This window comes from Sebastes fasciatus, chromosome 4 (assembly GCF_043250625.1).
Source record: "Sebastes fasciatus isolate fSebFas1 chromosome 4, fSebFas1.pri, whole genome shotgun sequence".
Classification (NCBI taxonomy): Eukaryota; Metazoa; Chordata; class Actinopteri; order Perciformes; family Sebastidae; genus Sebastes; species Sebastes fasciatus.
Window position 1 is genome coordinate 17,004,220 of NC_133798.1, and position 25,849 is coordinate 17,030,068.

The 25,849-nt window shown below is 43.2% G+C and overlaps 1 protein-coding gene across 2 annotated transcripts in view; it reads left to right on the forward strand.

Annotated features, from left to right (window-relative positions):
- The window catches only part of furinb (furin (paired basic amino acid cleaving enzyme) b), an 87,858-nt gene that overhangs the window by 53,722 nt on the left and 8,287 nt on the right, over positions 1–25,849 (forward strand). For both annotated transcript variants that reach the window (XM_074632299.1, XM_074632300.1), the window contains exons 7-11: positions 12,725–12,813; positions 16,200–16,372; positions 20,628–20,840; positions 22,703–22,803; positions 25,158–25,261. In XM_074632299.1, coding sequence (XP_074488400.1) covers positions 12,725–12,813; positions 16,200–16,372; positions 20,628–20,840; positions 22,703–22,803; positions 25,158–25,261 — 680 coding nt within the window. The remainder of the gene's footprint in view (positions 1–12,724; positions 12,814–16,199; positions 16,373–20,627; positions 20,841–22,702; positions 22,804–25,157; positions 25,262–25,849) is intronic.

Here is a 25,849-nt window from a genome sequence, read left to right on the forward strand (position 1 = left end):
TTCATCGAGACGGCGTTATCACCTGTAATCGCCGTATGAGAGCAGGCAGATCGGCAGCTGTGAGCTAGCCAGTGGGGCACGCTCACATGCACGAACATGCACTAAAAGCATGCGTGGCCGGTCCGGCTATGTCAACAAAGCAAGGAGAAGCTCAGATTACAACACACCCAGAGGGAGAGAGACTTCATTCTCTGCTCAGGTAGACATTACTCCTCTATATCTTTACATAGCAAATACTTGTTTGATGCCATATTAATGCTCTGAATATCATATAGAGAACCTTTAAATCATCACCCAGGTCGTAGTGATAAACATTCTATAGTTTTTTTAATGTCTTACAGAAAATATTCATCCTTTATCCAATTTTTTATGGATTTAAATAAGTACAATTCAATACTGATCACTGATCTAAACAATATATTCCATAATACTTAAAAAAAAAATGTAAACTTGCGGATCTTCATAAATCAATCAATGACAACCTTAAATGTTTGAGTCATTAACTTAAGTGATACTCAATTATAATTCACTTTCCGGAGACCTCTGGGGTCCTGGCTGGGTAAAACTGATCATTAAAAGATGATAAAGATCATTATCTTGCCGTGCTGTGTCTATAACTGCTGCCATATTCGCATCAGATCATTTTCATTCCACATCAGTGCGGCACACCACTGGGCAGATATTCAGTTGGCTTTTTTTTTTTAATTTGTGAGGTCTTTGGTGTGGTGATTCAATTTCGTTCTTTCAGGTTGTTTTACCGCCTCCGTCCGTCTAACTTCCCTGTGGAGAGCTATTAGCTCCTGTAGGGAACTTTTCACAGGGGTCCATTAATTGAGATACACCGTGAGATTGTGCAGCCTTTATTGGGGAATGATTGGCTACACAGTTTTGTGTGCCCTTCAGTCCAGCCAACCCCATCAGCTCACGAATACTGAAGTGACTAAAACTCAAGGCTGCTGGGAGGATGAAGGGAGAGGTGTGGTGGCTAATCTGGTTGACGGCATTGAGAAAGACCAAAAGAAGTGTCTGCACGCTTCTCTCTCTCTCTCTGTCAAATTGCTTTATCCTTGATGGCGCATGGCTATTTGTTTCTCTGACCATGAAAGTTGTGCTTCTTCAGCAGAAATACGCTGGATGGGAAAAATGGTAAATGCACCTGCACCAGTCGCTGCAGAAGAGACACATCTTTTCCATTATTTCATCCCATTGAACTCTTGATTTCTTATGACATTAGTCAAGGTCGGGCAGGCCGCCTCTGCATTAGATAGTTGGGGGAAGCCATGCAATCATTAAGAGGTAAAGTGGTTGGTGACTTTTAGTAGGGTACTTTTTTATTCAATCAAATTAAATAATTTTGAAAGGTTTGAGCGGTGATGATCACTAATGTTATTTAATATATTGATGGATTAAGCAAGCAATCAATCCTCTGACCCATTTCTGAAATGTGAAACTTCTCTGGAGTGTCTTCCATGAATAAAACATCCAAATAATAAAATTTTCCAAAAACTGTACTTAGTACAATTACTTTTAAAAGATCTTCATCCTTCATCAGTGATTTATCTCCTATTAGACTTTAATTTGTGATTTTATCTCTTACTTATCCAACCATATTGCTTAAATCAAGATGTGAGAGACTCTGGAGGTTAAATGTTTATGTGCGTCACTGTAAAAAGAACATTTTAAATGTGTCACCATGCAGTATTTTGTGTACTTATAGTTGACAGAAAATACATCTCAATCCACTTTGAATTCAGGCGACAACACCATAAAATGGCAACAGGGTTAAACACTATCTGCGGGGCACTTTGTCCTTGGCCTACAGACACGTGGCCTCTGAGGGACCGAGACGTCCCCCATTTAAGTACGTGAATGCAAATGAAAATGCCTAACCCGTGCCCTGCTGTGCACACGCTGCACGCATATCTATGTCTGTACGGGGGTAATAAACCTGAGTCGTCAAGGGTGCGATGCAGGACAAATCAGACTGAAGGAGAGCACAAATCAAAGAAGACAGCTTCCTCCTGCGTCGTCTGCTTTGGCGTCTCTGTTACAGCGTTTGACACAGCGGGTCGCACCGCGCTGCTGCGTCGACTTTGCTGCCGACACATTTTAGAACACAACACTGTGCAGAATTGACATTCCTCGAGCATCGGCGTTCACTCTCTTATGTCAAGTATGTCTTTTTGACATAAGAGGTATAGTTTGTCCTTGGTGGTTTAAGGAGCAGAAGACATTTCTAAATAGACAAACTTGAGTCTGTGCAGCGCTTACAGTTGTTTCTCAATCCACTTGTAGAAGATGCACCTGGTAGATAAACAAGGAAAACGTCTGCGAGTAAAGAGTGAGCGTTACGTTGTGTCAGCCTTATTACGAGACTTCATTTGTCATTGTGAGGCTTGACAGTTAGACAAAAGTTTCCTCAGACTGTAGTGGACTCAGTGTGAATGGAGGAAGAACAATAAGAAAACAAAAGGATAATATTTTCTCTATTTACTCTGGCCATCACACGCTGCAGATGAATGTCCTTCACTGTTTACACTGAATTTATCAATTATTGTTTGCAAAGCTGCAATCCTTTGTCAGGACTGAATAATATAATCGTGCTTCGCCTCGTCTTGTTTATTCTGCTGCGACAGCTTGTTTATTTTCCAGACAGCCAGGCAGACTTTTTGGGAGGGAGGTGATGTTGGCAGGGACCTCGCTCTTTAAACCCAATTCCTCTGGCTTCCCATCTGCTTTCCTGCTATTATTTTTGCCTAAGAAAAGGCCAGTGTGATTGGAAGCTAAACATTTCAACGAGGTGTAGCCCGTGGTGATTGGAGGAGGCAGTCTGATCACCTGGAGTCAGGCAACATTAGCCTGCTCTGTCGACTGGATGCTGTTGAATGGGGTTGTTAAAGCAGTGATCGAGATTAGACATGTTGAGCAATTTGTATCTTTTCCCATGAAGTTACTCCGATTGCTTTCAAGCCATTTGCAATAATTTAAACATGCTTTATTGCTTGACAGACTGCATCTAGTTTGTTTTCAGTAACCCACACTGAGTCAATGTGCATTTTTATGTCTTTTTCAGATACCTTATCATTGGGCAGTGGTCATTATATATCCACAACAGCTCCATTAAAATAGTTTATTTCCTCTCCTACCATAGTGCTCCATATAGCAGAGCACTGAATTTTATTCAGGGAGCAGCTTTTGCCTCACAGTAAAAAATACAATTTCGATTTCTGGCCCCCTTCTTTGTAGAGTTAGATTTTTTTTCCTCTGTCCGCATGAGTTTCCTCCCACGTAACGATATGCAAGTCAGATGGATTGGAGACTCTAAATTGCCTTTAGGCACGAATGGTCATGACAGTTACTGTGTCTATCTACATTTGCCTGATGATAGACTGACAACTTTTCCAAAGTGTTTCTCTGCCTTCTGCCCTGTATTGATACAAAAAGATGGAGTCGCCACTGTAAGTAGCCAGAAATGAAAATTATGTCTATATCTGGATAGACAGGAAGGCAATATATAAGCCAAAATACTAAAACAAGTGGCAACGAGGAAGGAAGTATATTAAAAAGCCTTAATTATAGTGGCTAAATCATTAAAAAGCATACATGTTTCCACCACTATAGGTCTTCGTCAGGGCATTCAACAAACAGACAAAGAGGATGTGGCCTCACCATGGTATCAACAATCACATGATCACCATAATTCTACAAAATATTACAAGATATCATGAAGAAATAACAGTTATAATCCATTTATATCTCCTAATGTTTTACATAGACTGTAAAACAAACATGGGAGCCTATACAGAGAGAAGTAAAATATATACATTTTAATTATTTACAGAAAGCATGTAAAGTCTATATCCTCATTAAGACCATGGATGTATTAGGAGAACTGGATATAGCGTCGGAGGTGGGGCACCGTTCATTCCTATGAATGTTGTTCAGTGACGCAGGATGCCAAAATGGCTCGACCTCCGACTGGAAAAGTACGATCTTCCGCATCCATTGGGCCCATGGAGCAGGCGCAGCAGCGTCCGCTCGGTCACATGGCTCGGTCACGGGGTCACAACCGCCACGCTGTCGTCACACAGGAAGGGAAATAACTCTGTATTTGGTTATTAGTGCATTTTACAACTTTTAGGACCTAATGATTTAAATAAGGGCTAATACAGTGTTCATAATGGAAAGTTGATTCACCTCAAATTATCCGCTGAGTTACAGACGTCTATTTCCCAATGTAAGTCTATGGGGAAAAGTCTTTTTGGTCACGATGGTATCAGGCGACGGACACGGAAGTTGTAGTACCATCGTTTGGCCACTACGAAAATTGGAATCAATGACCAGCGCTCTTCCTGAGGGCTTGGTTAAGACCAGGATACTTTAAAGCATCCAATCAATGGATCCAAAAAGTCTCCCTCAGGTATAGTTTTTGTCACCTGTCACCCCCCCTGACCCATGGTTTAATATGTTCAATGCACTCTATGTGCAACAAGGAATCATTAGCCCCGTGATACTCACTAAAGTGTCTAGCCATGGGGTAGTCGCGATTCCTGACTCTGATGGCATATTTATGCTCAACGAGGCGATCTCTCAGGAGTCTTTTTGTGCGGCCTATGTAGAAAAAGCCGTCCTCGCATGGACAAGACAGGCGCTACAGTCAAAAATCTGGAATTTTGAACAAGCTTTTCTACAACGCTGTAGACGGCACCTCCGTGTTTGACCACACAATGAAGAGATCTCCACTCCAGTGTAACCATTTGAACAGACCTGCCCGAGGCCGCAGCTGAGCTGAGCTGAGCTGAGCAGAAAATAGCCTAATCCTTTTGGCAGCTCCGATGAACGGACCCTATTCAGTCCCTCTAAAAACAGATCTAAACCAACAGAGCGATGCCAAGAGACAGATCCTACAGTTTAGCCAAGCATGGGTTAGACATCAGTCACACTCAGCGATGCATATTCAACACACATGCTCTATACAACACAACACAAACACTACACAAGTGTGTGTCGTCTACCATCTGTAAACATAAATTCTCAATGCTTGAATACTCGTCTTTCGGTTTCAAGTACTGTATGAAGAAGTATGCCACGCCAGCATGGAGAAATAATGTGCTTTTCCCGCTCATCTGCTGGTAGTAACGCCTACAGAACTGTGAAACCTTTGTTGAATCATTTGGGTCCACTCTTGTAGCTTAAAGGGGCACTCCAACGATTTTATCGGAGTTCAGTTAGTTCATCACAAAGAGCTACTCAGCCTGTTAAAATAGTTGTATCGAAGGCTTTCTAAAACTTGAAACTTAAATTAGGTATGAAGTTTGAACGAAGTGGACATTTAGGAGTCAGGGAGAGTCTAATGAAAGAGGCTGTCAAGTTGCATTATGGGAGATGTAGGTTTTAGAGCTTGACCCACATTAGGGACTAAAAGCCACGATACTTCTGCCTCTGCTGTTTGACGATTATTTTATCTGTCTCTTGTGAGTCCCCTAACTCTATGGAAGAGCAGTACTAAATCACTGCAGCACCCCTTTAAAGTGGATTTATAGTTTTGCTTTAAAGAGGACCTATTATGCTCATTTTCAGATGCATACTTGTATTTTGGGTTTCTACTAGAACATGTTTACATGCTTATTGCTCAAAAAACGCTTTACAGCAGGTAGGCAGGTATTATGCATTTGATATTACTTGATGACATCACAATGTTACGGAAGAAAAGGCACGACTTCAATCAAGGCGTTTCAGACAGTTCAGGAGCAATGTTCCTGTGGGGGAGAGTAACTCCCTTTAGCGTGGACTTCGGGTTTTGTAACTTTGCAGACCTTTGACATGCACAAAAAACGATAAAACACACTAAAGGAAAGGGAAAAAGCATAATAGGTCCTCTTTAAGGGGTTATACATGTAGCGACACCAAAGGCTATGCCATATCTGACACGAGCCCCCTCAACAATGTAACTACACGTCAGGGCGTGCGGTGCCTACAGATATACTAGCATGGGGATGCTTGTGTTGTTCCTCCAAGTCTCCCGAGTACTGTAACTGCGAAGAAATAGCCTCATATTCAGTAATGAGACAAGGCAAAACTTCCCGCCGTCGCTCATATCACTCAGTAAATGACAGAATGTAAACACAGTTGTTGTCAGCAATATAATTAAACCACGAAACAAGCCTGATCAAATGCAATACATCCGTTTAGTGCTGCCATGGTGAAATCAACCTAAAGCAACAAATTCATGGAATTAGTCATAAGCAAGTAAGCAAGGTTGTTTATTTATTTTTACTCCTACTAATTATGTAATTAGTTGGTAGTATGAGGAAGCATTTTGTGGTGAGTTTTAGTTTTCAGGTAGTTTAAGGCTTAGTGACACCTTCAATAAGATGATGCAATGTAGAATTAGTATATAATTGCTGGTTGTGTCTGCATACTGTACATTAATAGAGTGCACTGTACATTATATTGACACTGTATGGTCTATGGTTACATTGCATCATGTCCAGAGAGATTGTGTTGGGTGACATGTCTACATTCTCCAGTAAATGGCAAGGCAATGACTTGACCAAATATGGTGGCTTGTCCTGAAGAGGAGAGATAAAAGCATTACCTCACTCGGTCCCTCTGCTCCTTCTGATAAGATAAGAGAGGTCACATTGGCTGTGTGAATAGAGCGCCGCTAGTTCAGAGGCCGTTTATTGAAGCTTTGTTGGGTCTTTTCTCGCAGCTTGTCTTTTTCGACAAAGCATGTAGCCGTCCTCCGCCTCACACGCTAATGATTTATTTGCTGTGATTGTCTTTTTCCAGGATGAGGCCACCGCCGCATTATTTTTAAAGCGTTGTGTTGCTTCTCTCGTATAAACTTTTCAAACTACACTTCTGCGTGACCCCGACAGTCGTTGTGTCAGACACCTCTTCCAATCTATTTTAAATGGATATAGAATGGAGGCATTCAGTAAAGTGTCTCGGAAATCATTTAATTTCACGGACATTTGACAGATAGAATTGTGGCTTCGCCTCAAACCCCTTTTGTCTGCTGAGGAACGTCTGAGCCTCCCTGGATATATTAAGCTGTCTGGCTGGTTTAGCTGAATTCAATCCAGGCCAATCACTCACTCGCGCACGTACACACAAAACAGCTGCATCTCGGTGTGTACGGCCATCCTATAAACGGCTTCCCGAGGCCCCTGGCTCTGTGTTCACTCTGCCCATCCTGGCTGAATCCCCTTCCCTGGCATCACATCTGTGACCACCGCTCCTTGGTCTGATGATATGTGCTGTCTGGAGCACAAAAGCCTTTTTAGGGATACTGTGGATGACACCGTAACTGTATGCGCAGGGAGTTAGAGCTAACGGCATAAGAGCAAAGTATTAACCGTCATGGGCTTTCATTTGAATTTTAAAGAGGACCTATTATGCTTATTTTCAGGTGCATACTTTCTACTAGAAAACATTTATATGCTTTAATGTTTAAAACACGCTTTACTTTTTACATATCGGCTGTGCTGCAGCATCTCTTTTCACGCTTTGTCTGAAACGCTGTTTGAGCTCCTGCCCCCCGCCTCCTGAAAAACCCAGTCTGCTCTGATTGGTCAGCTGGCCGACTACTCTGCTACGATTGGTCAACCAGACCAAACTCTTTGGACTCCGCTCCAGCTCCGCTCTAACTAGCTTTGTTTGAGGGCGTGCCAAACTAGCTGCTAGGCAGGTATTCTGCAAATGTGTTACTCGGTGACATCACCACATTACAGAAAAAAGGCGGGACTTCAAGCAAGGCGTTTCAGGCAGTTCAGGCACAAGGTTAGGGTTAGGGTATGCAGGAGAGTAACTCCCTTTGGTGTGGACTTTGTAACTTTGCAGACCTTTCACATGCACAGAAAACTATATAACAGACTAAAGGAAAGGGAAAAAGCACAAAAGCATAATTTATCCCTTTTAAACATAATGCACCTCATTGTTTTCAGCTATAATTGTTTGGTGAGTCACAGCCTCGCTAATCAGATATTTTTTGAATTTATTTCCCAGACACAAATTCAGAGCTTCTTTGTTTCAAAAGGCAAAGCAGCGAGCCAAGCTTTTTGTTTGTTTGTTGTTAACCAAAAGTCATTGAGAGTTGATATTTGAAGCTACTATTTGCAGTGCACAACAACTGCACATTGCAAGCATGTAGTATTTTGGACCGAGCCATCTGGCCGGCCACGGTGCTACTGACTATATGTGTTTTTGGCCCGGATGGCCGCAGACTCCCTGGATAGCGAAAGGAATGTGTTGCCATTAGAAATGATTATTTTCTTCTGTGTTTACTCAGTGCTGTTCCACCACAAGAAAATTAACAGCCACCTCGAATGAAAATGTGACATGTAAATTGCTTTGTAAAATTGTAATGTAATTGTAATTGTAAAATGTAGCTAAACTTCCAACTAAAAACAAACAAGTGCAAAGCTAAAGCTGTATTAATCATTTTTAGGTATCATTTCCAAGAGAAATAGCTCATAAATTGGAACCTGCGCTGGATCCCTATACGCATTAAAACTGAGCCCAGTGTGCAGCAGTGACCCACCGCTACATTAAATTACAGAAGAAGCACTTAGTGTCTTGTATGTCTTCAAATACAGATCTCTTTTACTTTTTTTTTTTTTTTTTTTTATGTTGAGCAGGCACATTAAATGCAGTAGGTGTCCTGAGTAGCACTAACGCCCAGCTTCCCTCAATGTCTTCTGTCACGAGGGAAAGAATATTACTTACAAGGTAGTCACTCGCACAGTTTTGTTTTGTTCTGGCTAGAAATGGCTGACAGTCACCGTTCAGCACCCACTCTCCAGCACATAATAACATGATTGACTTGTGTGGACGAGCTTGTGGAGCCAGTCGGTCAGACATTGTCAGGCGCGCAGCGGTGAGCTACAATATAACGAGTGGGCAGGCCCGTGCCCTGTGTTTCTTTGATAATCAGACAAACGGACTGATTTGCGCATGTGAATTATAATGGCTCTCTAATGCTTATTAGGCTGTTATGGTTGTTTGAAGCTGCATTTTTCACAAAAAGTGCTGCTGCTGCTGCTGCTGCTGCAAAACGCCGCTAAGAAATAGCCTCCCCGTGTAATAAGTCCCAATTTAACCCCCTGATTACATATATTGTTCTTAGGGGAACCGTCAACTCTCCATCAACTGCTGCAATTTATACAAGCTGATTAGCAGTGAAACAATGCAGTTTAACCTCCTGATAGCAATGATGATAATTTAATTGCATTTGTGATGTATTGCACCCTGCCATATGTCGTGCCAAGGTCCTTGTGAGGGCATATCCGTCAGTGAAAAATACGCCCTGTCAGGCTGCTTGATTACTTGTTTAAAAATCACTTTAATGCTTGTAGTTGTTGACAGCCTAATAATAAATGATTAGTTAGGAGGCGACAGTGTTTATTCCACACAGTCTTTTTATGTTTTGTTATTTGACGTAAATCCTTAGCTAGTAAAAAAAAAAAATGATAGAAGAAGAATAAGGAAGAAAACAGCAGAGATCCTCTATTAAAATGTTTTAGTGTGAACATAAGTGAGCATTAGCGGGTGGGTAATATATCACAGAGCTACACAGAGTCTAATCAGGATCCCAGCTGGAGGCGTAGCCGTGCTCTGACCCTGTGAAACGACTTTGTCCTCTGCCTCATCATCGGGGGGAGAGGCTGGGGGATCAAAAAGAAAGTCATTTTTGTCTCCTCCAAAACAATACTGTGGATGTAATTAGCTTTGTACCGATAACATTCACACGGTGCGTCCCAGAGATGGGTGTGAAAATGTACACCTCCTAATCAGATATCTGCACTGTAATCAGCAGACAATCTTAATGACCTGTGTTAAACGCCAAATGCTCGTTCTGCTCCATCCATTCGCTGGCTGATCACACCGCTTTAACCCCTGAAGTCAGTGAAACAAATTAAATCCATTTCACTAACGATTACTTCCTCTTTTTTCGCCTGGAACGATGCAAAGTGTTGTAAAGGGTTTTTCAATTTACACTTTTCATTGTCTTTTATAGGGGCGGATAAAGAGTTGATAAAGCATGGTTTTGGGGGGTTAGAGGGTTTTTTGTTTGTGAAGCGTTGGTGTGTTTGACATCTAGACAAGGCTCTGTGGGGAACCTGTCTGTTCTCTGAAACTCAAGGCCGGTTGAAGGTATTAATGAGAGCCTCGGTGAATAATTCATGCACATCGATAACCTCTCATATCTCATTTGGACGGCCAGTGACTGTGGAGGTAACGTTAGTTTGAGACAGGTCTTTGTCCTCAGTTTTCACTACACTGCCTGTATCCTGTAATCCTGTACAACAGCAGAATAGATTTTTATATTTTAGTAGAAGAGGTGAGAAGAGGAGCTTTCGGTTTAACAGAAGAGGATTGTGGAAGTTCACTATTGTACTCACAGGTACATAGATCTCAAGGTTTTGTACATGCGGTGATGTACAGTACATAGAACATTCGACCGCTGTTTTTCTCTGTAACATTGAAAATTCTAAGCAACAATCAAAGTTGAAGTCCCTAGTTCTTATTTATTGAGACTGGGTGTGTTTGGTTCAGATTTGACTGTCAGTGCTGGCAAACAGCCCCACAGCTGTCATCAGATTTTGATACAAATGTTATGAAACCCTGATCGGTGCACGGAAGTACATAACATCACCTGTTTTCTCCAACTGTAAAACTATATACAGCAACTATACTAGAGACGGTTCAGGAAGGAGACAACTTGGTATTAACATGCGTCCTCAGATAGCTCTAAGTACAGGTGTGAAAGCACTCAAGACGCATTGAGATCGGATCTTTCAGACCACATTCAGAGGTGGTCTGGGCCACATGTGGCCACATTCTTTTAGCAGTGTGTACGCGAATGTGTCCTGGGCCACACTGAAGGACCGCCTACTCCACTAACGTCTCGTTGGGATCCGCGGGGTCTCTGCGCTCCACATGTGAATAGATGGGCAGACATGAGCGCTTGTCTGCCTCGCAGCATGGTAACGGCTTCTGTGCTCTACTGCATTCTGTCGGTACATCTGTATTTTATTGAAATATATCTTATCTATAGGCTACATAATCTAAAGACTATCAGACTAGGCACAGGAAGGGCATTATTATCATACTGTCGGAGATGTGTCTGTGTTTTTGTTCCGGTGCTTTGCACGGAGCTCACAACCGCCCGCCTGCCCGCTCGCTCGCTCCCATCCCCGGCTTTCTGAAGCTCTGTACCCTGCTGTTGCCTGGCAAAGGCAGCGGTGCCGGCGACATGGAGTTCCCCCGGGGACCGCCGGTACAATAATCTTTTATTTTGATGTTAATAAAATGTACCCAAATTCACAAATATGTAGGATATTACTACTGACATTCCTGTAATATTACGTCACAATGTCTGCTGTATTAGCCATTTGTTTACTTCGTGTTTATTTGCATATAGAGCGGGGAAGTGAGATCGGATCACAAGTGGTCACTCAAGACGCATGTGGAGACGCTTTCTAATGCCAGGTGTGAATAGATGTACTTAAAGCTGTCCACTTGTGTTCGGATCACTCAGGACGCATGTTAATACCAAGTCTGACCAGGACCTGTGTCATGTGGGTTCCTCCACTGCCCCGCCCAATGGGAGAAGTGAATGTGAACACAAATTATGACTCATTCTTTCGCCCCCATAGTCACCAAAATAAATATTGGACCCATTTTGAGAAAATGTACTTTGTGCGAGACCCCTCTCTGTCTCAGCAACACACTCTCGAGACATCTGGCAACTAACGTTGGCGAATGCCAGCTAATTAATTTTGCTAAATATGGCTATTAGGTGTGAAAATAATCTGATGTTAGCAAAAAAAAACATGAATACATTATGCAAATATAACCCAATCTACTTTCATCCATCCACATGGCATTCACAACACTTCTAAACGAGGAAGGGGGCGATGGGCGGGAGAGGCAAACGAAGTGTATACCATTTCAAACCATTGGCGGAGCTTGTTCTGCGTCATCCTTGTTATAGAGTATCTTCGACTTTACTATACCATAAGACAGAAACACAAACATGGAAATGTCTCATATGAAACAACCAAAACTGTTCAGACTCTGGTAGAAGAAAGCGCTCTATTGAAGGGCCCCGTCGCTCATTATAAGACGCCAATTAAGAAAATATGTTTTCAAGGCCTTTAAATGTTAAAATGCAAATGACAGTTGTTGGAAAAAAATACAAAAGCCAAACATTTTTGTCATCTAATCACCAAGTGACAATTTCCCTCGCCTTTTCCTTTGTGTGTATAATTGTGGTACAGAGCTGTGAAGTTTTTTTCATCTGCTTGTTGGTGCTTATGGTGCTGCGTGAAAAAGAAATCAAGTGTGTCCTTGAGTCCTCTTATTGCAAGTCACCATGAAGGTCGCTGCTCTATTGAATAGCCCTTTCATTCGTAAGGGAGTATCGGGGCTGTCTGACACTTATTGTTACAACTGTGACACGAGTCTGCTTAAGTCACAAAAGGGCCACGGGGTTTATGCTTCTCTTTTCACTGTGGTGTATTTTCAGCCACACTTCAGCTACACTATTGTTTAAAAGCCCAGCTCTGTTCAGGAAGCTACAAACAATTGCTGCTTTTTTTTGCTGTCAGTGTTTGGATGAGTTATTGTGATGCTCCTGCTTGATGTGTAAATTGTTTCTTTATGATCTTCCTCCTTTTTTTTTATTAATACTCTCCTTTGTGACTCTTTGCAGACATGGAACTCGATGTGCAGGAGAAGTCGCAGCAGCAGCCGACAACGGCGTGTGTGGCGTAGGAGTGGCCTATAACGCTAAAATTGGAGGTGAGTGAAGCATACAATTGGGATTTTGAATCGGTCGAAAAATGTTTGATTAGAAATAATTTAAATGAGTTTGATATTATTTCAATTAGAAATAATATGCACAATAATATTCACATTAATTAACGTCAAGGGGAATTTCTTTCAGCTTGGCTCCATATAGTCCGCGACCTGAATCAGAATCACAGATTTAGCTGTGTCTTCACATTTTGTTATAGACCCAGTAATAGCTGTTAAAGCTGGTATCCATGATGTTTTTTTCTGGACCATTGACTATCTTTTACCGACTGTTTGACTCCCTGCTGCTCAGATGCCCAACTGAAAGTGTGCTGCAGCGATAAGAATTGTCCTTGATCTATTGCTACTGAGAAAAATACCCTCTGCTTTCTGCAGGTTTCTCCTCTGGAAATGAGTAAATTGCAGTTTTGTTAAGTCTGCCGGAACAATGCGTCGAAAAATGTAGATTTCAGATTGAAATGTTGACAGGGTGAATCTTTTTTTTGTATTCAAACCAGCAAATATAATAACTCACATCACCTTAGTTTGGCAGTTGGCCTGAAGCTCCAGTCTTTCTTCCGCCAATTAGATAAAAAGCAAGTTAAATTTTTTAAGTGTTTTGTTGAGTCCTTTGTGATGCCTAAATTTAGCTTTATGCTGATGTCAAAGAAACTGACTTCACAACCCAGTGGAGGGTTTTTTTCCACAGCGCTGTGTAAATCATCAGCTCAACAAGCTGGTCAAAATACAAAAGACTCTCAGGACAGGCTCATGTTTGAGCGGTAATAAAGCTGTCAGCAAGTGCAGATATGCATTAAAGGAACAGTGTGTAACATTTAGGGGGATCTATTAGCAGATTATTAATATGTTTGTTATTAATTAATAAGTCTGATTTCTTCAATGTATATTCACCTGAAAATAAGAATGTGTTTTCATTACCTGAGCAGTTTATATCTACATTAGGGATGTGACGGTGAGGACATTTTCCCACCGGTTAATAAACTTGTGTTACCGATTACACCGGATATTTTACAAGAAAAGATCACGGTTCATATGTGTAGCTCAATTTGATCTTTACCGTCGGACGGCTGTGTGTCTGACGTCTCCGGTCCAGCTTTCGCTGCGGGGCCGCAGGTTTCCACCCGGTGCTGCTCCACCGCATACACTGGTTGTGACCGCTCTGTCCTCACCGCGGCGATGCCTCATTAACGTTATGGTTCCCTTATAGCATTGGGTTTAAATCTGATATATTGCCAAATAGGCGCGTTTGCTTTTTGTTCCGACACCAAATCCTCCGCCATCGTCTTGTAGGTACTCTCTCTCATCCCGTGAGTGAAATATGACACCTGCTACTTTGTGTTGAGACTCCGTATGGAGCAGACATTTTCACTGTCAGTTTGTAGCATCCGTCGTCCGACTATGTATTGATAACACGGCCTGACCACCGTGTAACACCGGTAACCTTGACTACCGCAGCAAGACTAATCTACATAGGAAACGGGTCCTCTTCACGCAGCAGGCCACCATGTTTCTCCAGTAGCCCAGAGAGGACAAACCGTGCAGACTCTATATAGAGCCATTTGCGTTTTTTGGCGTCGGCAACCGTAGCTCTCCTACACGCTTGGCAAACAGGAGTAGCTGGTTGCAATCTGCAACCTCACCGCTAGACGACGGCTAAATCCCACACACTGCACCTTTTAAGAAAGAAGATACTCCTTTAAATCAAACCTGCGATCGCAAATTAGGTCTGCAAATATTTGCACTTGATAAAGTATTCCAATGAGGCTTCTAGTAACTTTTGTCACCAGACAATCTGTCAGTGACATGACGGCTGCCAACAAGACTCAGCGGAGCCCGCGGGGCCCCCGAGCAGTCCCGCTCACAGATGTTACCCATAACTCTCCTTCTTTGTCTTCATTACCATTCGTCTCCCGACGGAGCCGCGCGTTGGCCCCTCGCGCTCATAAATTACTCCTCTGTGAGTCTGTTCACGTCACGGGGTCAGCGGATTGTTTATAAACAGCTGTGATTTGCTCCCAAATAGTGTGTGTGTGTGTGTGTGTGTGGTGTGTGTGTGTGTGTGTGTGGTGTGTGTGTATGTGCACAGCCGAGTTCACAGGGGAAACCTAAATGTGTTACTGAGCAATGATTAGTGTTTAAATCCTGTAATTGACCCTACTTGGCTCACTCTGCGTTTCCTTCCACCTACTGTACCTGTTTTCCGTCTGCACACACACACACACACACACACACTCGAAGCCGCATCCCTACCTGCTTCCTCTAACTTGCTGGAGCAACACTCACACAGCAGCATCTTAATAAGGAATCGTCGAGCCGCAGGAAGTTGATGACAATTGCTACGACAATGATTATCATTACCGCTGCAATACAGCCCGCGCATAATGATCAACCGAGCAAACATTGGGCTTTATGTCGCATGTTTAGCCCAGTTAAGCCTGTTTTTTGTTTTTTTTCAGGCTACTCAGTATTCAAACTTGTGTTACGCCGAATCCCCATGCCAACAGAGTAATTACGACGTTGGCTTCATCTCTGCTGGCACCCGTTTGTGCCAGGCAGGTTGTCTAGAATGGATTATTGAAATCTTAATGTGGACGTCGCCAGTCAGTAGTCTTGCCTCTGAGGTCTGGTGGTCTTCGCCCAGTATAATAGAGCTTATTTGAGGGTGGCTCATTTCACGCCTCTCTACAGCCATTAATGTCCAGGGGGAGTGATCTGAGGCTGCTCACTTCAAAGGCTCAGACAGGGTTGCGTTCAGGTATGATGAAAGGTGACATTCGGTGCTACCCTGCGGACACACCAGTCTGTCGGAAGGCTCTATAAACTCATTTATATCAGTGCGTGTGTGTGTGTGTGTGTGTGCCTTTCTGTCTCCTGCCGTCTGTTAGGTTGTCCTTTCTGTGTGTTTGGTGTCGGTCAGGAAACTGGCCCTCTCTTGGTTTAACAACCAGCTGGGTTTTTGTTTATGTGATAGTGAAATAGTGTAGTATCAGCCGGAGCAGCATCTGCGGTTGTACGCTTACTCATTAAAACTGGACCTCTGTGAAGTCTTTGGTTTTTCCTGTGAAGTCTTTTGTTTGCCCTGTTTTTCTGGGTTTTTTTTATTTTGTGTTGGTTTTGGTTTTTTTTCGTGGCAGAAGATAAAATGGGAATTTGTGGTCCGACCGATTTCTTTCAGTCTTGTTATGACAAGTTTTCACTTCTTGTCATCTCACGCTGCGTTTTTCCCCTCAAGTTTTGACACCTCCCCACCCGTCTGAAGCTAAAATGCATACGCTCACTATCTCTTTACCATCTGTCATCCTGTCACTCTTTCCCCAACACTTCTCACGTCTCCAGTGTGGTAACCTGATCCGCACTGTTCATTTTCACAGGGGTTCGTATGTTGGATGGGGAGGTGACAGACGTGGTGGAGGCACACTCTCTGAGCCTGAACCCGCAGCACATCCACATTTACAGTGCCAGCTGGGGCCCGGAGGACGATGGCAAGTCACTGGACGGCCCTGCCAAGCTGGCTAAGGAAGCTTTCCTCCAGGGAATCACCAAGGTCAGTCAGAGCATCAGCTTGGACTTTTAATCTACTAATATCCTCCCTATTTCTTGCTTCTTGCATCACCATCAAACTCACATCAGCTTTTTCCCTTACCTTCCTTTTCTTGCAGAGAAATAGATGAGAAGATCAATACCACTCTCCAGGTTTGCATGGTAAATATGGCTCTGAAGCCAGCAGATGGTTAGCTTAGCTTAGACTGAAAACAGGGGGAGACAGCTAGCCTGGCTCTGTCCAAAGGTAACAAAATCTGCCTGCCAGCACCACTAAAGCTCACTAATTTACATGTTATATCTCATTTGTCTCATCCATACAAAAAAACAAAATGTAAAAACAACAATTTTCCATTTCACAGGGATTATGTGCAGGAATATTTCTTTGCCATTCTAGTGTCAAAGTCAGTTTCTCATTCAAACAGTGTCTCCCATACCATTTCCCTCCACAGTAGGGGTTAGGCCACAGGATAAATAGTGGTTTGGCATCACAGGGATGAGTTGAGGTTAAAGCTGCAGTCGGTAACTTTGAGCAAATATGATAAAAAGTTGTTTTTATAAAAATATCGATGTATCCTGACCATGTAGTGCATGAGACAGATAATCTGTGAAAAAAATCAAGTTTGTGACCCAAGCAAATTTTCTCATTTTACAGTTAAACAGTACAAGATGTTTCTGAAAATATTTTATGCAAGAAATAGACATTACAGTAACAGAATATCGATTCATATTTTATCAGCGCTGCCTAGTTTGATCGGAGTTCTCGAGTTTCGCGAGCAGTGATTGACAGCTGCTCTAGAGACAGCTCGGCTCTGATTGGTAGTTTTTGTTCAGGTGAAATCTTGCAAATGCCATCAGGAGCACTAAAAGGAGGCAGAGGAGTATGTTTTATTTCACAGATTATCTGTCTCATGCACTACTCTCAGGATATAGTTTGCTCATTTTTACCGACTGCAGCTTTAAGCATAGCAGAAAAGGACTGAGCTCAGGTTAAGGTTGGGGAAAACACAAATCGATTGGGAAGCGGACTTAGACACAACACCAGCCTGGTAAGAAGTCCCAGCCAAGAAATAATATGTCTCATTTTTACAATTCAGTTTTTGTGCAGATTGAACAAACAAGATATAACATTTTAATAATTTCTGAGCTTCAGAGGTGCTGGTAGGTGGATTTTGTTTCCTTTGGACAGAGATAGACTAGCTGTTCCCCCCCTGTTTACAGTCTTTATGCTAAGTCTAAGCTAAGTTAACCGGCTGCTGGCTCATGAAGAAGGAAAAGCACTTTATTGGTCCCCGAGGGGAAATTAAATTTTTTCACTCTGTTATTTTACATAGTATACAGTACACACAGGCCCGAAATACACACATGCATAAACAGGACCTATATATACATGCATTAATGGAGAGATGTCAGAGCAAGGGGGCTGCCCCTGACAGGCACCCCGAGCAGTTGGGGGTTTGGTGCCTTGCTCAAGGGCACCTCTGCAGTGCCCAAGGCAACTTGCCATCTCTCCAGCTACCAGTTCACACTCAGTACTTGGACCGTGCGGGGACTTGAACTGGCGACCCTCCGGTTCTCGAGCCAAGTCCCTATGGACTGAGCTACTGCCGCCCCCTCATATTTACCGTACAATATTTGCCGTACAGACATAGCGAGCGATACTGATCTTCTCATCTAACCCTGTAAGCTTATTTCGCAACATATTGAACTATTCCTTCCTCATGCCAGCAAATAAAAAATGCTTTTGGGAATTTGAGGTCTGAACATTTTTCCACCTATACAATCATGCTGTATCAATATTTAATGGAGGCTTTCTCTCCGAGATGTACTGCAGGAAAGGACAAACTCAAGGTTAGTTTGTTAATTTCCCTCTGACTAGCCCTTTAAGGTCCGGATAGAGTATGACATATTATCTAAGGCTAATGTCATCATTTCTCATGTGTCAGCATGCTGCATCAGAAGGCGTTAGCAGAACAGCTAAATGATAAATGTGAGATGGGAGACAAATAGAATCGGAGCAGCAGTCACTGATGCAGAACAATCGTTAAATTCAAAGGCTGCAGTAATTGCCGTATAAATGAATGAAACTGCGATTTTATTCTGTGGAGAAAAAAAAAGAATGATTCATATGTCACATCCCCCAAATGTGAAATGCTCCACATATCACGGTGTGTTAGCGAGGAGAAACTGCCTGACAGCAGCACAACAGGACCTTTCTGGTTCAGCGTGTGTTCTGCTGGCAGTGAGATAACCCCTGGCACCGAAGTGTTATCGTCTGGCCCTCTGTAACCTGCAGCAAAGGCAGCGTCAGGTCATAAATCGGGCTGCAAGGTTTATGATACGGTGCGATGCAGACAGCATCAGACATAAGGGAATTTATGGGAATTTGTGATTGGAGATGGAGGAATCCATTAAGATAACTAAAAGGATAATCCTATTAGAAGTCTGTGTTCAGGTGAAACTGAGGTCCCTTTGTACACTTGCAAGCTTCAAATGTGATTAACGGAGCCAGAGAAAACAGTGTTGCAACAACAGTGATAAGGAAGCAGAGATTCCTGCACCTTAGTCGGGAATGCGAAGCCAAAATACTGGAACTGATGATGTGACGGGACTTTTATTTTCTTAACAGCCAGGTCCGACTCAAGCAAAGCAGACGGAGTAGCAAAGCAGACGGAGTAACAAAACATTCCTGCAGCTTTTTGCATCAAACACTCGTTTTTAATGTGTATCTGTGGGTGACCGAGAGGCAGGGACGAACAACTGGTATACATCTGTTTTTCCATGTCTTGCTCACCATCAACTGTTTCATTATTCCTGCTCTCTGTATGTGGGATTTAAGAGAGGTCTTTCCATTTTCCTTTTATCTGTTCCTCCACCATACAGTACGTATTTCTCTGTGTATTGTGTTGTTCTCCGAGAAGAATATGTTATCCGCCCACTCGGTTTCGAAACTGTATGCGGAAGAAGACATTTGAATCGTTCAGTTTTTATTCTGCGGTTGCTGCTTTCACACTTTGATGAAAGATTCCATTTTAATTGTTTGATTAACTTTTGAATGACAGTGTGTGATTAATGCCGAAACAGAAATGGGACTTGTGGGTAAATTATGGCGATAATAACACCTTTTATTTAATTGCCACTTTTAAAAAAAAACGCTCACAGTAGAAGAAATCATTGGCGGAGAGACAATAAGAATCTAATAAAAGAAGAAAAAGTGCTCGCTAAATATATTGTTTAGAAGAAGAAAAGCGTAATGAGACATGACAGCAAAAGTAAAAACCGATTAAAAGGCAGTTTAAAAGTGTGTCTTTATGACTTTAACAAAAAGACACTGAGGTCCACCCAGAGGCTTTTTCAGAGCTTCAGCTGCAGATGCCCTACTGACCTCCGTCTCCAGCCCAGCCCCACGGGACCAAAACCGGTCTGCAGACCTCGAGCTACCAAAGTGAGAGAAAAGAAGGTCAACAGTGTAGGAAGGTGGCAGACCAACCAGCGCTGTAAAAAATAAGCAGTAAAACTTTAAAAAATTGATTCTCAAGGCCATAGGTAACTAGTGCAGGGAGGCCAAAATTGAGAAACTGTGTAAAAAGATTCTCCAACTTGTGTACACTCTGGCAGTTCTATATCGTACAAGCTGAAGGCGGCCCATCGATTTCTGGGGCGTTTCAGCAATTACAGAGTCGCAGTAATCTAATCAAATGCATAAAAAAAGGATTTGTGTGTCTTGGAACAAAAAAGAACAATCTAATCTTTAAAAAGCGATGTCCCCGAGTTGACAAACGACACCCTTCTGTTACTTAGCTAAGATGTTTCTAGCGTCCTGTTGGCAAGTCCAGATCCAACTGGACTAAATGTCAATGTCTCAAACTGTACAGTGTGTGTGTGTGTGTGTGTGTGTGTGTGTGTGTGTGTGTGTGTGTGTTAGGAGCATACGGTCTCGCTGCCAGATATCATATTGTCATTTATCATGCCCCTAAATGATATTCAGCTTGAGTAGATGCTGTAATTACATTTCTTCTGTTTGTTATCTGATGTTCTGCCGCAATAAGTCGCTTGACATTATGATGTATTAATAAGAGTTGTGCCTACAGCGGTTCACTGCTTCTGAGCGAGAGCGCGCAAGTGACAAGGCGTTTAAGCAGTGAGACAAACGTCTTCGTCAAAGGCAATGTTTCACACTTCAACCAGCTCTTGTTAGTCTCTCGTTCTCTCTCTCTAAACCTATTTTGTGCATGTCTCTATTTGTTTCTATACCGCAGGGACGCGGCGGACAAGGCTCCATCTTTGTGTGGGCCTCGGGTAACGGCGGCCGCGAGCAGGACAGCTGCAACTGTGACGGCTACACCAACAGCATTTACACCCTCTCCATCAGCAGCACCACGCAGTCCGGCAACGTGCCGTGGTACAGCGAGCCCTGCTCTTCCACCCTCGCTACCACCTTCAGCTCTGGAAACCCGGGGGAGAAACAGATAGTGGGTGTACACACACATTGAATAGCTCAGATTTTGTGTAGGTTTGTTTTTATACTTTGGATCTGTAGCGCACTGTAAATGTCAGCATCGCAAAAGCAAACATACTGTGCGATTCGCCTTATCGGTCAGACAAAAGTCGATGCTGGTACATCGCATACACATTAATCTTGCTCTCGCAAATCAAAAACAGGCATCAAACTGTCAAAATCAGAGTGAATGATGTGAAACATACAGTGAGCGAAGCTGACAAACACTGAGAGATGCCACATGCTTCCTTCAAGCTGCTTGTCAGCCGAAGAAAGACTTCAGCCTCGGGGACATAGAATAACATAAAACAAACCATAAATCTGCCATTCGCTCCAAAATACACCAGAGGCGTGCTGCGGGCGAGCAAACACAACTCATCAGAAGAATGAAGTTGAAGTCATTTTAACATTTTGCGGCAGCTGTTGTGTTGTTGCTTTAGTAGTCAGAGGCTGCCATTTGTTAAATCAGTGAGTTCATACAGCTTTCGTTTATCTAAAACTAGGATTTATGTTCTCCCTGTCAGGTTTTTGTGTTCGGTACATTTGTGCCTCGACTGTCAGATCACAAGCACACCAGGACCGGGATTTGAAACAAATCCAGCGTGGACTCACTGGTAGCTGAATTGCTAGGTTTATAACCTATTTGTAAAAGTAAAAACATAACCAGTGTAGGACTACAACTAACTATTATTTTCATTATTGGTTAATCTATCAATTATTTGTTTCACCTAAAGGTACTAAATGCGAGATTGGGAGCATATCTATGCCTCTGCACGGCGCTCAACATGGCGACAGCTGGCTAGCAGCTAACGATGCTAACAGAGAAAACAATGGCCGTCGGTCGGGACTGCGTTATCAGCTGTAACCGCCGTATGAGAGCAGTGCAGAGCGGCGGCTGTGGGCTAGCCAGTGGCACACGCTCACATGCATGAACATGCACTAAATGCAGGCCTGGCTATGTCAACAAAGCACAGAGAAGCTCAGATTACAACACACAGAGGAAGAGTGACTTCGTTCTCTGCTCAGGTAGACATTACTCCTCTATATCTTTACATAGACGATAGTTGTTTGCTGCTATATTAATGCTCTGAATCCCATATAGAGAACCTTTTATTCAATTATTCATTTAGCCTCATTAGACCAGAACAAAAAGTCCTCACATTGTAGAAGCTGAAAACTGGAAAATATTTGGACTTTTCTCTTGACGAATGACTCATCACTAAACCAGTGAGTACAATCAAAAACAATTAATAAAGATGAGTGTGATTCAGTGTTGTTTTATCCCCTTCTGGTATCTAACAGTTGGCCTATGCAGACACCTCCCTTTGTTTACTCCTCTGACACGTAGACTTCTTTCCACAGATGATGGCCATTAGTGCCACAATCTGTCAGGCCAAAAAGTTGCAAACCCAGAATCTGTCCCTGACCTTCACAGCTCGCCTTGCCCTCTGGCTCCTTCTCATTTCTGACATGTCCCCATCGTGACCCAGACAGGCCTCATTAGCTTTCTGGGCATGGCAGAGACCGAGAGCAGAGGTGTACCCGCCCGGAGTACTAACATACTTTGTCTCACCACCACCCCGACCTGACTGGGCTGATTTGGCTGACATTCACTTCCCCAGCTGTGACCCTTTGGCGGGGATCCACAGACCCGAGACTGAACCTACCTGCTCATTCACTCCTCCGATCGCTGCAGGCAGAGCTACCAATGTCCCCGGCCCTCCCCTGTCTAACCTCTCTACCGTGAACTTCACTCATGCTGATGTGGGGAAACTCAATGTGTCATATTAACTGTGTCTAACCTTCAGTATTTATCGCTCTTCTCCTGTCTCCAAGGTGACCACAGACCTGAGGCAAAAATGCACAGACTCTCACACGGGGACGTCCGCTTCGGCACCGCTGGCTGCTGGGATCATCGCTCTGGCGCTGGAGGCCAAGTGAGTGAAAACGACCCAACCTCCTCCTATAATATAGCTATTTTTAGAGTCAACCCTGGAGCCTTTACGTTTTTACAGTAAACATAGATGTGTGAGGCAGGAGTTGCTCTGATAAGAGCGCTTTAACACGATTTTTTAATATAGATTTCATAACATAGATAAGTCCCAACTGGTCGACTCCATAGTATGTCAGCATTGGCCTTACATGGTACAGGGCGGATTTAAAACAGTAGATGCCATGTTGAGTCAACCCGTGAAACGCCAATTTTTATAAATTTGGTAAAAAATGTCAATATTAACATCAGCATGGATGTGTTTCATCACAGCACAATCATATCACTTAGTTTAAAATTCAAAAAACACATTGAAGTCTGCAGTAGCTCTTTTAAAGAGGACCTATTATGCTAATTTTCAGGTGCATACTACGTATGTACATGTTTACTACATGTTTACATGCTTTAATGTTCAAAAGACGCTTTATTTTTTTCACACCGGCATATTGCAAACCAAACTCTTCGGATTCCACTCCAGCTCCGCTCTAACTAGCTTTGTTTGTTCCAAACTAGCTGCTAGGCAGGTATTATGCAAATGTGTTACTCGGTGACATCACCACGTTACGGAAGACAAGGCGGGACTTCCATCAAGGTGTTTCAGGCAGTTCAGGAGCAGTGTTTCTGTGGGGGAGAGTAACTTCTTTTGGGTTTTGCAGACCTTTTATATGCACAAAAAACTATATAAAACACTAAGGAAAGAGATAAAGCACAAAAGCATAATAATTTCCTCTTATAATTGAATTTGATTGCAAACTTCATTTGTCTGCTGTGCACTCACGGGAGATGTGTGTGTTTATGTGCGTCTGGGAGTCGGCGTTGGCCTAAATCCCAGCCCAGAAAATTCTTTCCTCAGCAAATTAAGCTTTTGATAATCAGTTAATTAGCCAGACAAATCAGCAGCTGCAGCCCACACAGACATCTGAATACCTGTAGGGCCGCCAGTGAAGATTTGAAACCGGAGAATGTCTCTCATTATCGCTCGCTCAGGACTCCAGGTGTCAGAATCCAAGTTTCTGTCAGTAGCTCTAATGTGTTCTCCATTTATGGCCGTATCTTCAGTCACATCTCACGGTGTGTTAAAGTCCTCTTATCAGTCAGCCCGTCCTCTCCTACTCTGCATAATTCAACCTAATTTCCACATTAGCCAGTTTGGCTGACAGGTGTCAAAATAACATCCAGTATCACCTCACAGCCCGGGTTTCAGTTCAGGTGTGTACACACTCGGCGTCCCAGGTTTATCTCAGCGCTGTCACCTCTGATATCAGAAGAGAAGGGCACTGACTGACAGAGCTAAAGTTTACACCACCAAGAATATCAACCCCCCCCTCCCTTGTCTGCACCTCTCCTGACAGGCAGCAGTAATAACAACAGGGTAGCTAGTTTATCAGACTGGGACCACACTGGAATACACCGAGATGGAATCATTTAATAGGCAGAGTGTTTTGGTTTTTTGGTGTTTTATTATTTTATTATTTCCCCCCTTGCGCTCGTGCTGAGGTGACATTGAGTGGATCGGGATGGGGATGGAGGGGGGGGGGGGGGGGGGGGGATCTTGTCCATTAATAACACATGAAACGATGTGAGATGTGAATGCTGATGAGAGTGGCGGCGGAGGTGATGCGCAACAGTGCAATCCTGTTTCTATATCGGTCTGCTGTGGTGTTGCACTCGGTAAGCTGCGTGGTTTGATAATCTGAAACCACGGAGCAGCGTTTTCTTCATTGATGACTCAGAGGCTTTCCTCTGAATGCTTTCCTGTCAAGCCTCTTAATAACTCTATATAAAAAGAACATGCTTTTATTGGGCTTCTACTGTGTGGAAGGTGACCTCATCCCCCCCCCCAATCCCAGACCTCATTAGAAACCATCATTACAGAGAGGTCTAGACACACTCCCCCACAGTGTTGTATCCACTTTCTTACTGTGTTCCCCGACCTTTCAACACAGTAGGTTATGATGTACCTTTTAATACTGGTGTTTTACACCGCCGTTAAAACCATAATGTGAGCCCGTACCTTTGTTATGGTTGACTGACACATCCCTCAGGGCTTCCTCCATGTCTCAGTGTAATATTTCAGAAATGTATGCCTGTCCTCCTCACTGTATACTCCCAGGCAGATCATATTTCAGGTTTGCCTACAGACTCCTGACCTTTTCTCCTCACATTTCCTCTGCCGTATTGTCGTACAGGCGAGGTCAGCGAAACCTGGCTTTTTCCCTCACGATGTGCATAATGTTAGAAAGTAATACCTTCAGCTACTACATGACAAGATACTCTGCTTTCCTTCCCGTTTCGCCGCAGTATGAACCTGACCTGGAGGGACATGCAGCAGCTGGTGGTGAGAACATCCCGGCCCGGACACCTCAGCGCCGGAGACTGGAAGACCAACGGAGTGGGACGCAGAGGTAGACGCTGCACAGATGGAGTTGTATGGTGGCATAGTTGTGTGCCTCTATCCTGAGCACACAATGGGGCTTTTTCAGCACAGAAAGAGATGTTTTTATAAGCACATGCATTATATAATAATATATATATAATTAAAGTCTATTCTGTGCACAGTAAATTGTTTGCCATTATGCACAGAAGCACACAATAATAACCTCTCACTCAGGCTCAAACTCCCTGCTCTGTGTACTCGAAAATCCTCGGTGACTTGTGCATTCAGCATCTCTGCTCTGTGCGCTCTCAGGTTTTGCCTGCATGCGAGACCAACTTGATAAAGCGAAACAAAGAATGGGGTAAAATTGGTAATTAGTGATTGGCTGTAGGTTAGTACTAGGATTATAGTTTTCTGCTACAGCATACATATATTCTCTGAAAATCACTTGTCCTGTGTTCTCCCTTGAGAAAAGACCAGAAAGAAATTTATATTCTACATTTTTTGGTTTATTATGGCTATATTTTAAACCGTATTTGTATCAAGCTGTAACGTCAGTGTTAAGCTGGCCAAAGTGGCGACGGCTGGAGACTCTGGACATTTAAGTATTGGACGT